This window comes from Musa acuminata, chromosome BXJ2-4 (genome assembly GCF_036884655.1).
Source record: "Musa acuminata AAA Group cultivar baxijiao chromosome BXJ2-4, Cavendish_Baxijiao_AAA, whole genome shotgun sequence".
In the NCBI taxonomy this organism is placed as follows: Eukaryota; Viridiplantae; Streptophyta; class Magnoliopsida; order Zingiberales; family Musaceae; genus Musa; species Musa acuminata.
The window spans coordinates 46,268,319-46,282,660 of record NC_088341.1 but is presented as its reverse complement, the minus strand read 5'-3'; the positions used below and the strand labels follow the sequence as shown (position 1 = coordinate 46,282,660).

At 42.3% G+C, this 14,342-nt stretch overlaps 2 protein-coding genes and 1 long non-coding RNA gene across 4 annotated transcripts; 1 reads left to right on the top strand and 2 right to left on the bottom strand.

Moving 5' to 3' along the window:
* The first annotated feature begins 871 nt into the window (after nt 1-871).
* On the top strand, nt 872-5,542 carry LOC103974647 (calcium-dependent protein kinase 10). 2 transcript variants are annotated; one of them, XM_009389515.3, is made up of 7 exons: nt 872-2,230; nt 2,580-2,723; nt 2,836-2,988; nt 3,408-3,523; nt 4,303-4,470; nt 4,822-5,046; nt 5,150-5,542. In XM_009389515.3, exons 1-7 carry the CDS (start codon nt 1,399-1,401, stop codon nt 5,270-5,272), a joined length of 1,761 nt encoding a protein of 586 aa, XP_009387790.2. In that variant the 5' UTR covers nt 872-1,398; the 3' UTR covers nt 5,273-5,542. The 2 variants fall into 2 exon arrangements, with proteins under 2 accessions (XP_009387790.2, XP_064962950.1); XM_065106878.1 differs by lacking the exon at nt 5,150-5,542 and having other exon boundaries at nt 1,254-2,230; nt 4,826-5,040.
* Nucleotides 5,543-6,721: 1,179 nt separating this feature from the next.
* LOC135611279 (fasciclin-like arabinogalactan protein 17) lies at nt 6,722-9,165 on the bottom strand. The gene is made up of 2 exons (XM_065106877.1): nt 7,682-9,165; nt 6,722-7,061 (listed from the first exon to the last, which is right to left on the bottom strand). Exons 1-2 carry the CDS (start codon nt 9,030-9,032, stop codon nt 6,988-6,990), a joined length of 1,425 nt encoding a protein of 474 aa, XP_064962949.1. The 5' UTR covers nt 9,033-9,165; the 3' UTR covers nt 6,722-6,987.
* A 2,961-nt stretch (nt 9,166-12,126) lies between these two features.
* Nucleotides 12,127-13,133, bottom strand: LOC103974645 (uncharacterized). The gene is made up of 2 exons (XR_010486489.1): nt 12,534-13,133; nt 12,127-12,423 (listed from the first exon to the last, which is right to left on the bottom strand). It is a non-coding gene; the product is annotated as an uncharacterized LOC103974645 (long non-coding RNA).
* Between the last annotated feature and the right edge of the window lie 1,209 nt (nt 13,134-14,342).

Sequence of the window (14,342 nt, the reverse complement as noted above, 5' to 3'; positions counted from 1 at the left end):
TCAGCAAACAGCATTTTTACCGACCAAGAATTTAAAGCGTGGCTCTCGTGGTGCTACTGCGAGGTGGGAAGGTATAACACGAATAGTATTTTCCAGCCGTCGATTTTTTACCCGCTAACTTACCGTTTTGGTGATCGGTAACGAACTGTGGAGCCCACCCAAACCCACTGTAAAGCAAATAATAAAACGGGCGGGGAGTTTTATTGCTCGAGCCTTTCGATAGCTCACGTGTCCGTCGCACCCACTCGGGAAACAGCGGGAGGCCTATATGCGGGTCCCACAAGTAAACCAATCATAACGTGAGTAGCCGCGCGGGTAGAGATGCACTTCACAGAGTAAAATTCGCGTAAATACATAATCAAATATAGGTAATAAATTATACTGATCCAACGAATTACGGGAACAGATACCCAATCGACATTTAAAATCTTGAGCTCAACAGAAGGTTAATTAAGCTCCATAAATCGTTTATCCAAGTCAATCTTAATCCATCCAGAGGATGTTTGTTCTTTGATTAGGAGCTCATTCGGGCTCGATGCAACGTGCCATTTGAAGCTAGAAATCTCGTCCTATCATTCGCATTTGCCATGTTAATGTCATTGACGATAGAGTGTTGACCAAGTCAAATCATCTTTATCATGTACTTAATTAATGTCCAGTAACCTTCCAAACCCAATCTTAAATCATAATTTTAATCTTAATCCTAATTTATTCGAGTTAAAAGCACGTCAAATTAGACCGACCGATTCAATTATACTATACTAAAATTCCAAAATAAAATTAGTGAATAATTAATTGATGAATTAATTAATTCGACAAATTGGGGAGGGCAAGACGACCAAAATCGAATCGTAAAGGAGACGGAGAGCAACCGGGAATTGGACCGCTCCGTTGACCCGTTTGCGCCATCCTCCCCCCTCTTCCTCCTTCCTCCGACCCACCATTTGGTTTCCGGTCCCCCCTCCTCCACGGCTTCCTCTTTCGACAAGCTATCGCCTCTGATCGGGCGTCCATTTGCTGATTTTGGTGCAGGATCAGGTCCGTCCCCATCGGACGGGGGATTTCTAGGGTTTTGTTGGAATTCCCCTCTACATTTTGGATTCTTCCTGGAATTGGATGGATTCGGTTCGTTCTCGCGTTGTCGTTTAGCCCAACGGCGGGAGCTTTCTCTTATTGCCCATTGTTGTTCGTTTTCTCCGTGTAAGGATCTAATTTGCACGTGAAATTAAAAAATTTTGGCGGAAGATCCCATTTTTATGTGCATCTCTGCGGGCTTCCGGCTCAGGATGGGAATTTGATCGGTACAAGGTTTGAATTTTAGCTTTGGGTACGTACGCGTTGGAGGTGTTCGAGACAATGCAGAGGAGGGTTCTTTGGGAATATTGATTCTTGAATCGGATGGGGAACGCATGTGTTGGGCCGAGCCTCTTGAAGAATGGATTTTTCCAATCGGTGTCAGCTACTCTTTGGCGTAGTCGATTGAACAAGGAGGCTCTTCCAGCTGCCAATAATGAGGCTGCTGGTGAGGGGACCTCGGATGCGCCAGCACCAGCTAAACCGGATGTCAATGCTCCCCAACCAGTTAAGATCCAGAATAAACAGACTGAGCCACCCAGACTTCCAGAAGTGGAGGGCAAGCAGGCATCCGACATACCCTCGTCGAACCAACCCAAGAAGCCGACCCATGTCAAGAGACTCTCCAGTGTGGCAGGACTTCAGGAAGAGTTTATTTTGAAACACAAAACCAATAGTTTGAAGGACGTTTACAGCTTAGGACGGAAACTTGGGCAAGGACAATTCGGAACAACGTATCTTTGTGTGGAGAAGGAAACTGGCAAGGAGTATGCTTGCAAGTCCATTTTGAAGAGGAAATTGATGACAGAGGAGGATGTGCAGGATGTTAGGAGAGAGATCCAGATAATGCATCATTTGTCAGGTCACCCAAGTGTAATCTCCATCAAAGGGGCCTATGAAGATGCTGTGGCTGTCCATGTTGTCATGGAGTTGTGTGCTGGGGGTGAGTTATTTGATAGGATCATTCAGAAGGGGCATTACACAGAAAGAAAGGCAGCAGAGCTTGCAAGGGTGATTGTTGGAGTTGTGGAAGCTTGTCATTCGATGGGGGTCATGCATCGAGATCTCAAGCCTGAAAATTTTCTTTTTGTCAATCAAATGGAGGATTCACCTCTTAAGACCATTGATTTTGGATTGTCAATCTTCTTCCGGCCAGGTACACTTCTTTTTGCGGTCCAGTGCTATTATATTTTGTTATGAAACTCAAGGTGCATCTTTTTCGGTATATGTACTTGCGCTTTAAGCATTTGATAGTTCAATCAGCACCTTATTCCACCAAAGAAGAATCTAATCCTCTGCGACTCTTGTCTATTACTGTTTTGTTTCATGGTTTTCATATTCTATTATAACCAGACTCTTGAGACAACACATCATTGTTACTCATCATACTGGATGCGCAACACTCTGGGGCAAGCTTTAGAGAGAAAAGAGTGACTAGTTAATATTCTTAGGAACACTATAGCTCTTCTATTTTCATTAATGGAATTGTAATATATCTTTTCCAGGAGAGATATTTACTGATGTGGTTGGTAGCCCTTACTATGTTGCACCTGAAGTTCTGAAAAAACGGTATGGTCGAGAGGCAGATGTTTGGAGTGCTGGGGTGATCATTTATATTCTTCTTAGTGGTGTTCCTCCATTTTGGGCTGGTGAGACATTTGTCCTCTGATTGTGTTTGCTTGGAGTTTTACTTTGGACAGTTAATCGGTATATATCACCTACTTCTCACTTATTATGTGCTGTAATTTACATCACATCCAGAAACCGAGCAAGGTATATTTGAAGAGGTTTTACATGGTAAACTTGACTTTCAGTCAGATCCATGGCCCAGCATCTCAAACAGTGCCAAAGAACTTGTAAGGAAAATGCTTGTTAGGGACCCCAGGAGGCGGTTGACTGCTCATGACGTTTTGTGTAAGTTGGACTTCAATTTTGATATATTCACGGTTCTAAGAAACTATTTGCATTGAATTCCAAGAGTGAAAATTCATGATTTGCTATTAACATGTTTTCTTTTACTGCATCGGCATACCCCAAGGACAACAATGGATACCATGAAAGCACATCCATGTGACAGAGTTTGAAATGTGACTTACACTGCTAACCGACACTTTGACTCTCATTAAAAATGTCGTCTAGCTATAGTTGTTTAATTTTTCATGATATCTGTTCCCTGATCGACATCATCGTCCAGTTGCATGCATAACTTAGAAAGTGCTAATAGATTTGTCATCTAGTTTGCCAATCATGAATGCATTGCTTGTAAGGAAATTTTGATGATTCAGTTCTATAATGAACTGAGTTTGCTTAATTCACTGTTGGATTATTTCCAGGTCATCCATGGGTTCAGATTGATGGAGTGGCTCCTGACAAGCCTCTGGATTCTGCAGTTCTTTCTCGCTTGAAACAATTTTCTGCCATGAACAAACTTAAAAAGATGGCTATCAGAGTAAGCTTTAGAAGTCATAATTTTGGAAAATTAGGTGGCTTTTGATACTAATTTGGATGATTAGCTATGAATGTTTTTTTGAACAAATCAACCTAGCAAAGCTCTAAATGAGATTATCTCTTTCATCGATGTTGGCTGTGATCATTGCATGCTTTTTCATGCATGTTTACAATCACAATGGCAAAGAAGGTTGATGTTGCAATATTGTTGCTTCTCATTATTTTATTCTACTCAAGTTGATCATTGCTCCCTACAATTTTGCAAGAGTAATCTTTTGGAGTCAATGTACAAGTTAGCATAACCTTAATCATGCCTTTGTGCAAATTTGACAAGCCATGTTGGTTATCTTGAGATCTGCACCCTTCTCTTTTAGGTGAAATTGACCATGCATAAATGATGCAGGTTTTCTGTTCAGGGGTTTTAGAAGTCTGGCTCGAGTTAGAAGGAATCCACATTTGCAGTAGATTCTGTACTAGGCTTATATATAATATTTGTATTGTTCATCCATGGGTGTGAAAGTCTTGTGTATTTCCTTTCCTTTTTGTTTTGGTTCTAGTCATCTGGTAATGTATATAGGGTATTTTTCTCTAGTTTGTTTCACATGTTACTCTATTCTGAACTATGATCTCTGATTTTTTTATATCATTCATTCTGTTTTCGTTCTAATTTACTGTCACTTACACTAATGTAAATGGTTTATGGTATATATGGCATGTTTTTGTTTTTTTTCCTTGTCACCTCCAATTTCTTTATTTTCTCTAAGTATGTCCTTCTTATAGGTTATTGCTGAACACCTTTCTGAAGATGAAATTGCTGGCCTTAAGGAAATGTTTAAGATGATAGATACAGACAACAGTGGGCAGATAACATTTGAAGAACTCAAGGCTGGATTGGAAAGAGTTGGTGCTAATCTCCAGGAGTCGGAAATTTATGCACTTATGCAGGCGGTAGGTATTCAAAAGATCCGAGAGCTGGGATAGCATATTAAACAATAAAAATCTGCTGTCAGAAACATCAGTTTTATAAGTAATATTACCTCCAAATTACACAAACACCTTTATGTTAAATGATGTCTAATTCATCCATAGATGGTTGCTTCATGGTAATCTTCTCTTAGTTTGGAAGAAACCAAACTTTATAATGTCGGTTAGTTTGGTAGATGGTCACTTCCTTTACTTGAAAATTATTGACTTCTCATGCAAAACATTTGGAGAAAGAGTTCATTCAGTACCTTAAGTTAATTATCATTTTCTTATTCTCTCTTCTTACTCTCTTTGTTGGAAATTGGAAAATATTAGGCAGATGTTGATAACAGCGGCACAATCGACTATGGCGAGTTTGTTGCTGCCACTTTACAGCTAAATAAGATAGAGAGGGAGGATCATTTATTCATGGCCTTCTCATACTTCGACAAAGATGGGAGTGGTTACATAACTCAAGATGAACTGCAACAGGCTTGTGAAGAATTCGGCATACATGATGTGCAGCTGGATGAAATGATCCGAGAAGCGGATCAAGATAATGTAAATCCTTCATCTCTGGCAAATGTTTTACATTCTGTCTCAAGGCCATATTACACAAAGCAATCTGCTCATTTTTTGTATCTTCGTCTTGTCATTATGGCAGGACGGACGTATAGACTACAATGAATTTGTAGCTATGATGAACAAAGGAGACGCTGGATTCGGCAAGAGAGGATTGCAGGCTAACTTCAGTATCGGCTTTAGGGAGGCGTTAAAGCTCGATTGACGACGAGGTAGTTCCGTGGTTCATATTCTTTTTTTGTAATTATCACTTTATAGAGTTGTCATAGGACCTGGTAGTGGCTCTTTGTTGTTGTACTCACAAGGCAGCAATAATAATTTTGAGATCCATCACCAGTTTTAGAGAGCATTGGTGCCCCTGTAATTGCAAAGTATGGCCTAGTTCACCTGATTTATTTGACTGGGTTCAAATCTGTTTATGAGATTTTATTTTGGGAATTAAAAGACTGGCATGATTTTCTCTTGCTGAATAGAATTTCTCTTCTTTCCTTGCAGAAATATCATGTTTTTCATGACAATTGAACCACATTGAATGTTTGATCACTGTCCATTAGGTTGTCTTTCTTTGGTGGTATCAAGCACCTGAAACTTTTGTTAGGTCAAGGCTGTTGGTTTAATTTAGTGATGACTTTACCTACGACTACTGCATGCCATGTAGCTACTCTTGATTATACCAAGGATATGGAATCAATTCTCCAAAATTAAGTTGCAGTTACTCTCTCTTCTCTTCTCTTCTCTATAGCTTGTCTCTTTAGCAAGACAGGAGGATTCTTGACATTAATATGGCAAAATCTTCCTGCTGAAGGTTCATATTTGATTATTAAATATATTACAGAAAGTTAAATATCCACAGACACATGGATTCTAAAAGGAAGTTTGATGTTTCTAATAATTGTTTTCAGAATTAAATTAGCTTAAAAGAGAAATGGTGTGTCAATCAGTCAGTCAGTGGTTTCAACTTTTTTATGTAAAATTAGCCTTCACTGACATTTTAAATCCACACACAAACAAGAATCATCTGTCCTTTTCACATAAGTCTGATTTAAGAGCTTTATCATGAGCAAGGCCAAAACCAGATGGATCAAACTCCAAAAAGAGCTGATGAAACATCTGGAGTTCAGAATCTTTTGACTAATAGAAATATAAATGCTATGTAGTTTATAGTTCACAGAAAAGGAGAAGGATTTGCTGTAGTCCAACTGGAAACAATGATCTCAAGTGTTAGCCAGTCAGAGCAGGATACAGTAGTATATAGGAGGACAACAGCTATGATAAAAAAAGCCCAATTATAAGCTTGTAAAATAATGGCAATTGCATATATTTATTTGCAATCCACTAGCTAAATTTGCCTCTGTTTCAGCTTTCTTATGACTCTGGTAATTTCTCTTGGCACCACATGGATGGCCAATACATAAATGATATAGTCATTTCTTTATTTTTCTCTGGCTCTTCTATTTTGTGGTCTTAAATTTGATGAAGTTTCTCTTAGGTATACATCTCAAAAGTGATCCAAGTCAGCTGGAAAACAGTGGCCATCAAATAGTGTACATTAGGAGGAAAAGACTTCAAAAAACCTTCTATCTGATTGGTAGATTTCAAAATCCATGAAATAGAGGGAGAATATAATGCTACATATAGTTCATGCTCCACAAAATCAAGAAAGAGAGAATTTGAGGGCAGTATTGCAAATTGACTTTGTATCAAAACAAATGTGGATGAGGAAAAAAAAAGGGAGGGGGGACATATTCCTATACATGTTCTTACACCTCAGCAATCACCAGTATCAACATTCCAAACACTCCCCTTCTCCCTCCACCATCATCATTTTTATTAAGCAAAGAATAAAAGGGTGCAGCTATATCTCTGTCATGCTTTTACCTCTACTTTTTTTTTTTGTATGTGTCTCAGACAGTGTGATCTCTATTGGCAAGTGGCAAAGTGAGAGCTTTGACCCAACACCCCAAGCAAACTGCATCCAATTTCCAACAATTTCCCTGCATTGAACCACCACAAAGCCTTGTGTTAGTCTAATCCCATGCAATAATAAAACACACACAAGATATAAATACAAATAATCTGACAGCCCATGTTGTCATTCTCCTTGGAGAAGTTGAGCGGTCAACTTCAACAGTAGATACAGGCTGGGTTTTGTGGTGCTACCGCAAGAAAAGAAAACATTTCTATAGCTTTTGGTGGTGACAAATCACCTACTATTGGTAATATAATTATATATGGCATGGGATGGTTGTAGGAAAAGACCACAACTATTAACATCTACATATCCCCTACTCCACACAAAGCAACAAAGTGGAAGAAAGCAAAAAACAAAAGCGCAAAAGGAAGAAATTAAAGAAGGGAAAAAGGTGTAGGAAACATGGAAAAGTATTCTTCCACTTCAAGGAATGAACTCCACCGACACTGTCAACCTGTGCCCACATGCCCTCACCAACTCCAAGAAGCATTATATTATACGCACAACTCTACAAATTATTCCCCTATATAATTATATATATGTTTATAGCACAATTATTAATAAGTATAAATGATTTAAAGGGGATAACAAAGAAGAGGAATAATTAGTGGTAATAATAATAATAATAATAATAATAATTACCTCTTCGGAGCTTGGCTTTGAGCTTGGTCTTGGCCTTGACCTGGGCGAGCTCGGCCTTGCGGGCGGCGGGGGAGAGCGGGGAGGCGGGAGGGGCGTCCTCGTCGGGAGGGAAGAGGACGGCGTCGATGCCCTGCACGGAGATGCGGCCGTCGGTGTAGATGTCGGGGTCGAACAGGTAGGCGGAGCCCTCGCCGGCGCCAAACTTGACGGAGCCGTCGGCCTCCCTCGCGACCACCTTGTGCGGCACCCGCAGGGTGTCGTAGCGCACCTTCCCGAACCGGCGGACCGCGTTGTACATGCTCTCCTCCGTCTGGTACTCGGGGATGAGGTGGTAGTACATGATGGTCTCCGGTGCCCCGGGCTCGCTGAGCTGGTCCGTCGTCAGCCGCGCCATGGCGTCGTCGTTGGGGGCCAGGACGGTGAGCACGTAGCCTTCCGACACCAACCGCCCCATCTCTGTCGCCATCGACGTCAGGTTCACCAGGATGTCGGCGAACTCGTTGTAACCGCCGTAGAGGAGCAGGGTCTGGATGAAGTCCTTCACCTGGCTCTCCCCGTCGAACCAGTGCTTGCCGGAGCCCGGGCCGGGGGCGGGCGCGGGCGCCAGCGACGGGCCTGGGGCCATGGCGTCGTAGATCGGGAGCACGGGAGGAGCGCCGGCCGGGACGGACGGCGCCGGCTTCTTGAGGCGATGGGTGCGGGGGTCCACCTCGGGGGCGCCGGTGGGGAGCACGGCGGAGATGGCGGCGAGACTGCGCCGGCGGTTGAAATCCTCCTGCACGGACCGTGGCACGAGAAGGCGCTCGATGCCGTGGATCACGCCGTCCGGGCGGACCACCGCGTCCGGCTGCACCACGGCCGCGAGGCCGACCGTCTTGCCCCCACCGGAAGATCCTTCCCCCGAGGAGGAGAGGTGGATATAATCACCAGCGAGGGTGGGGTGGCGGGACTGGGGCCAAGCCTCGGAGGGGATGCGCGCAGGGACAACGTGGTAGAGGAGCAGGGTCTGCAGGGAGCGGAGGTTGCCGGGCTCCAGGAGGAAGCGCTTGAACTCGGGGTCGAGGTCTCGCTCGAGAGCCTCATTGCGAGGGGCGAAGATGGTGAGGTTGTGGCGGCCGACGGCGGCCTCCAGGGAGGGGAGCAGAAGCGCCTTCTCCACCAGCTCCGCCAGCTCCGTGTGGTGCGAGTCGAGTAGGGCGACAAGCACCGAGTTGGAGTTGATCTGCCCGCTCGATGATGCGGTGGCCAATGTGGCCGTGGAGGCGTCAGATTTCGTCTTTACCGAGGATACCGCTACCGAGACAAGGAGGAAAAGGAGCGCGGTAGCCCCGCCGAGGGAGGCACGAGCCATGGCGACGCCGGCGAGCAAGCAGACCCCAACGAGACTCTCCTGATTGCCTCCCTTCTCTATTTCTTGCTGGTGAACGGAGAGAGAGAGACAGAGAGAGCGAGAAAGAGAGAGAGATGAGGACTTTTTGTGGGAGTGGAAAGAGGAGAGCATCGAAGGCAATGGAACGCGTGGGGGACGGAGACGCCTTACGACAGGCTGTCACTGCGGGGCCCAGAAGGGTGTGGGTAACTCCAAGTCCCGTGATCTTAACTCGTCCGCTTCAGCTGCGGTAATTCTGCCACCCGCGAGGTGAAAAACCAAAACTACCCTTAAAGACATCGCTAGTTGCCGCTACATACGGAGGACTAAACGGTGAATTCGGCAGCTGCGCAAGGCGTAAGAAGGACTTGGAGCAGGTCTGCGAGCAGACGAGCTGTCCGCGTCGCTTCTGACTCCACGGCGCCGTTACCTCCGCCGGCTCGCTTGCTCGGCCTCCGCGTGAAGTCTCTCCGCTCGATTGCGATTAAACAGAAAAAAGCATTAACCGCTCACATAAAAAATGGGAAATTAGTTGGTGGTGAGCGGACAAAAGAAACGCGTACGAAAACGTGATCTGGGGTGGGGTCCACCTCGGAAAGAAACGGTGGCCTTCGTGGGTGCGTCGGCATAAGTATAGGGTCTTTTTTATTCTTAGTTCTGTAAAGAGTTCTCCGTTTACCCGCTAACACTACCCGTCTGGTGATTGGCAACTCGAGGGCCCACGGCGGGCCCGAGAGTGAGAGTCTCGGTGTCGGTGGCTCTCTGCGTTGCAGGGAATTAAATAGGAGGGATAAAAGGAAGAAAAGAGGGTGTGGGGATGGGCGTACGATGCGTGGGCCCCAACCCACGACCCTTTGGACTCGCGCGTCGGTTCATGGAATGCTGTGGTCTTATTCTATGATCTGGCTTTATGGATGATTAGAACTCAGAGAAATAGATGCAAATCTTGATGGCCCTGCCACCTGAAACAGGTTGGAAACACATGATCCCATGGGTGTCATTCAAAACTCCTGTCATCCCAAAATAATAATCCATGAATATTTTAATTTGGTGATCGATCATCTCAAACGTACGGTGTGAGTCGATTGTAAAAATATTAATTGAAAATAGACAAAAAAAAAATGTATTTTAAATTTTTATGATCGTAAGTCGGGACTCGATAATAAGTCATTTAAAACTATCGTAATGTTTAATTAGTATATAATTTTCACTTACTGGACCGAATTAATAATCTTTTTTTCCGAAAGAAAATTATAATTCTTATGGATAATATTTTTATCGTCTTTAATAATAGCCATACCAAAAAGTACTATTTCTTCACGTCGTGACTTCAACCACGACTCGCACCCCAGCTGCGTAGTTCTGGTGCACACGTGGGAACCACGAGTTGGTGCGTCTTAAGTAGTGCCTGGGATACTTGGTGTGCGTTGTGGTCGTAAGCCTCGTGGCGAACAGTACAGATACGTGATGTCCAGTTGACGTCACCGGACGGTAATAACTGTCACGTGTAGTCAATATGCGAAGTCAGCCAACTGCTACCGACACGCATGTTAGCTTATATATATATATATATATATACACGCAGTTAATTATTTTTAATGAGAAAAAAAATTATAATGAGAAAATAATCAAAACATCACTTAATTATTTTTTAAATATACATAATAATGGTCGACACAAATCCTTATCTTGAAGCATAATAATGGGTTGCTAGCAATAAAAATTTATGCAATTAGTAATTGCAAAAGAAACAAATGTCAAAATTAAGACTTATATATGCAACGATTAAGGTATCTGCATGTATAATTACTATTTGTAATTGCAGTTGAAGTAAGTTGAAGCAGAGGAGAACAATAACATGCAGAAGAAGAGGAAAGCAACATCTTTGAAAAGGGGGCATGGAAACCTGGTAAAAGTTGCGGTGACCATCCTCACGCACAAGGCTTCCTGCAATTACCATGGCTGGTCTTTATGAAAAGGGGGTATGAAAGGAAGAGTTCATGGTTTGGTGGCACTTTGTGTTATGGCATGAGAACAAGAAAAAGAGATTCTTGACTTGCTTTCGTTTTCATGGTTGGCCATGCAACTGTTTGACACAGAACAGAGTTTTAGAGAGAGAGAGAGAGAGAGAGAGAGAGAGAGAGCAACAAGGCAACAACATATTCTCTAAGAGAAGTGATGAATCGGTGGAGCATTTGTTTTGTAGTTGTCTGATCAAAGGAAGAATCAAGAATAAAATGTGAGTTTTCCAATCAATATAAGGCAGGTTGTTTGTCTGCTTTCCTCTTTGCTGCTGCTGCATTCATCTCATCTCTGACTTTGAGATCCCAATTGGATGTTAGCTACTTCTTTCTGCTGCAAATAGTTTCTTACATACGTTATTTATGTTTTCATGGGATAAATGTCTCCAATTAGACATGATCAAGAAAGCAGAATGAAGAGAAGGAAGGATAAGAGAACACAGGACCAATCCTCTGCCATGGAGAAGCAAATTTTCAGAGAGAGACTGCTATCATCTTTTAGATTCTTGTGCAATGACAGGTGTAATGTGTGCTCTCCAAGTAATCCCCTCTCAGTTGAATGCTGGGTCAAAAGTGAAGCTGCTTTATCTCTCTTCTTCAGCCTCTCTTCTGCGATTCCATTATATTAGTCTCTCCACTTTCTATGCATGATTCATAGCATTGCAATGCGATTAAGACAAGTTGGGGAAGGCAAAGCTACCATCTCAATCTTCCCATGGTATTATTTTTGTGTGCGTTCTATTCTAGCAATTGCTTGATCTACTAACAGATCTCCTATTCCAAATCAATGTGGCTCCATTGTTTGCCTACCTCGCAATGATTTGTTGTCGAGGAGTCCCCATCGTCTCGACTGACGTTTTAGTGCTCGTCTCTGTCATTACATCAGACACAAAGTTGGATTATTAGAGAGACTGCTACGTGGAAGATTGAACAACAGCTTTGCCTTCGATCTCTGAAATGTTCTTCCTGAAAGCAGTACGTATAATGATGAGACTTTTAGCCTCTCGAATCAACTCCCTTACGAGCTTAAGAGTACGAGATTAATGGAGATGGGATTGATGAATTGCCATCATCGGTAGAGAGATATGTAAACCATTCCTTCTTTCTCTATGAACCTGACAACTGAGACAAAATCCAAGCATGTATGGTGTAGTTGGATCGACAGACACCTGAAGGTTGCAGATGCAGAACAAACTAAGACAAACAAGTTGCCTTCTTTCTTTCGTGTCATCGATTGGTTGGCGGAGACAACGCCGTCTTCTTGCGCCTCCGGTACTCCTCGTTGTTCGACGACGGCTCGATCACGTTGGGGGCGAACCTCACCTTCTTCCTTGGCTGGTTTCTTTCACGACCTGCCGGAGCAAGAGAGATCGCACGCGGTTACCTTTGACCTCGAGGAGTGCAAACAGAGGAAGAACGAGAAGCCGGAGCAAGAAACACAGGGGAGGATAGGATTGGATACCGATTTCCGACTCGACCTTCTTGATGAAGTCCGAGGCGAGGCGCCGGTGGACCTGGAGGGCGACGAGCGCGATGCTGCCGGAGACGGCGACGACCGCCACGAGTCCCATGCAGTTGGAGCTCTCCATCTTCTTCTTCCTCTGCCTACGGCTTTTCCTGTCTCTTCTGCCTTCGAGAGGATGGAGGAGGAATGTGGAGGTATATGAATTCGCGAGGGAGAGGAAACAAGGAAGAGAAGGGTGCGAAATGGCAAGGCACGAGCTAAGTTTAGAAGGAAGAGGCCAATCCATTTGGTCTTCGACGAGTTCTCGGTTGACTTCTCTTCCCCAAAACAAAAACATAAGATTGCTTTTCCGACGCACCGTACTTACGATTGAAGCCAGCGCTGGGGCCCGCAAATGAATCCGGCCACGGGAAGGGTGCGTTTAAGGGTAGGGTATAGAATCGAGGGTTGACCGAATTGACATGCACGATATGACTAAAATGCCCTCGGATGACATAACCTAAGTTGACTCCATCCAAAACCGGATGATCGGTGTTGGGTTGGTGACCCACTCATGACCTAATTTAATTGGCTTCAATTCTCACCATTTCCACTGATCTCACCTTTAATGTATTTTTGTTTTCTTTGCGTAATCATTTTCTAATTATATTTTAATATTTAGTATTTATGTGGTAGATCATTGGAATATTTTAGAAAGGTTTCTAACGTTCAATTTGTACACTTACGTTTTGTATTACTCCAAAATAATATTGCTCGTCTTATTTATAAAAAATTTTTTTTTTCATGGCAACTCAATGAATATGTGCTTGTTTATATTAAATACATTGCGGTCATGGAATCTTCACCAATATATTTTTTAATATTAAACATTAAAAAATCACCTTCGAATTTGACCATGTAATTAGTTTGACTTTAGTTCGAGTCAAACCGAAACTAAGTCGATACGGAATTGAAATTGAACCGGATTAATGGTTTAGTAGTTTTGAACCAAATCAGAATTAGGATACTTTAATTTAGTTTCGATTTTTAAAATTAAAATCAAACCGTTCCGAACCGACCGAAAAAATTAGAATCAAACCGATGGTGAAGATTCGATTTAATTTAGATTCGATTTTGAACCGACCAAAAAATTAAAAAAAAGGTGCCCTTATAAGTGACAAATCTATATTTTTAATAATTTAATAAAAAATAAATTGAAGATATATTTTGATAATTATATATATATATATATATATATATAATTTTATTTTGAACTGAAACTAAAACTAAAATCAATGATTCATGAACTGCAACCGAAATCGAACAATTTGGAATCGATTTATTTCTAATTTCAAATTCGATTCGAACAAGAATTAAGTCGTTTTGAAATCAAAATCAAATCGGGTTTCAAATCGAATTATTTAATTTAGTTTTGATTTTTAAAATTTCGAATCAAATTTCATTTTGAATCAACAAAAAAAAAAGTGCCCTATATATGACAAATATATATATATATATATATATATATATATATGGTAATTTAATAAATAACTAATTGAAGTGATATTTTGATAAATAAAAATAAATTTTTTATTCTGAAAGCGAAATCAAAATTAAAATCATCGGTTCTTGAACCGGAATCAAAACCGAACCGTCTCTACTCCAAATTATAATGAATCGAAGCCATTGATTCTGAAAGGGCATGAGGAGTACACGTAATGTAGTCCTATATATTCATCCTGGTCACATGCAGAGATAGAGAGAGAGACAGAGAGAGCAAAACATGAATCTGTCTTCATAAAACGAATATTAAATGCATGAATTTGG

What these genes read in the sequence shown, in the direction of transcription:
- LOC103974647 (XM_009389515.3), top strand. Translation starts at nt 1,399, where the DNA reads ATGGGGAACGCATGTGTTGGGCCGAGCCTCTTGAAGAATGGATTTTTC. An exon ending in TGTTCCTCCATTTTGGGCTG is followed by an intron (nt 2,724 to 2,835) that starts GTGAGACATTTG and finishes CATCACATCCAG; the next exon opens with AAACCGAGCAAGGTATATTT. An exon ending in TTTATGCACTTATGCAGGCG is followed by an intron (nt 4,471 to 4,821) that starts GTAGGTATTCAA and finishes GGAAAATATTAG; the next exon opens with GCAGATGTTGATAACAGCGG.
- LOC135611279 (XM_065106877.1), bottom strand. Translation starts at nt 9,032, where the DNA reads ATGGCTCGTGCCTCCCTCGGCGGGGCTACCGCGCTCCTTTTCCTCCTT. An exon ending in CAAAGCCAAGCTCCGAAGAG is followed by an intron (nt 7,062 to 7,681) that starts GTAATTATTATT and finishes GGTTCAATGCAG; the next exon opens with GGAAATTGTTGGAAATTGGA.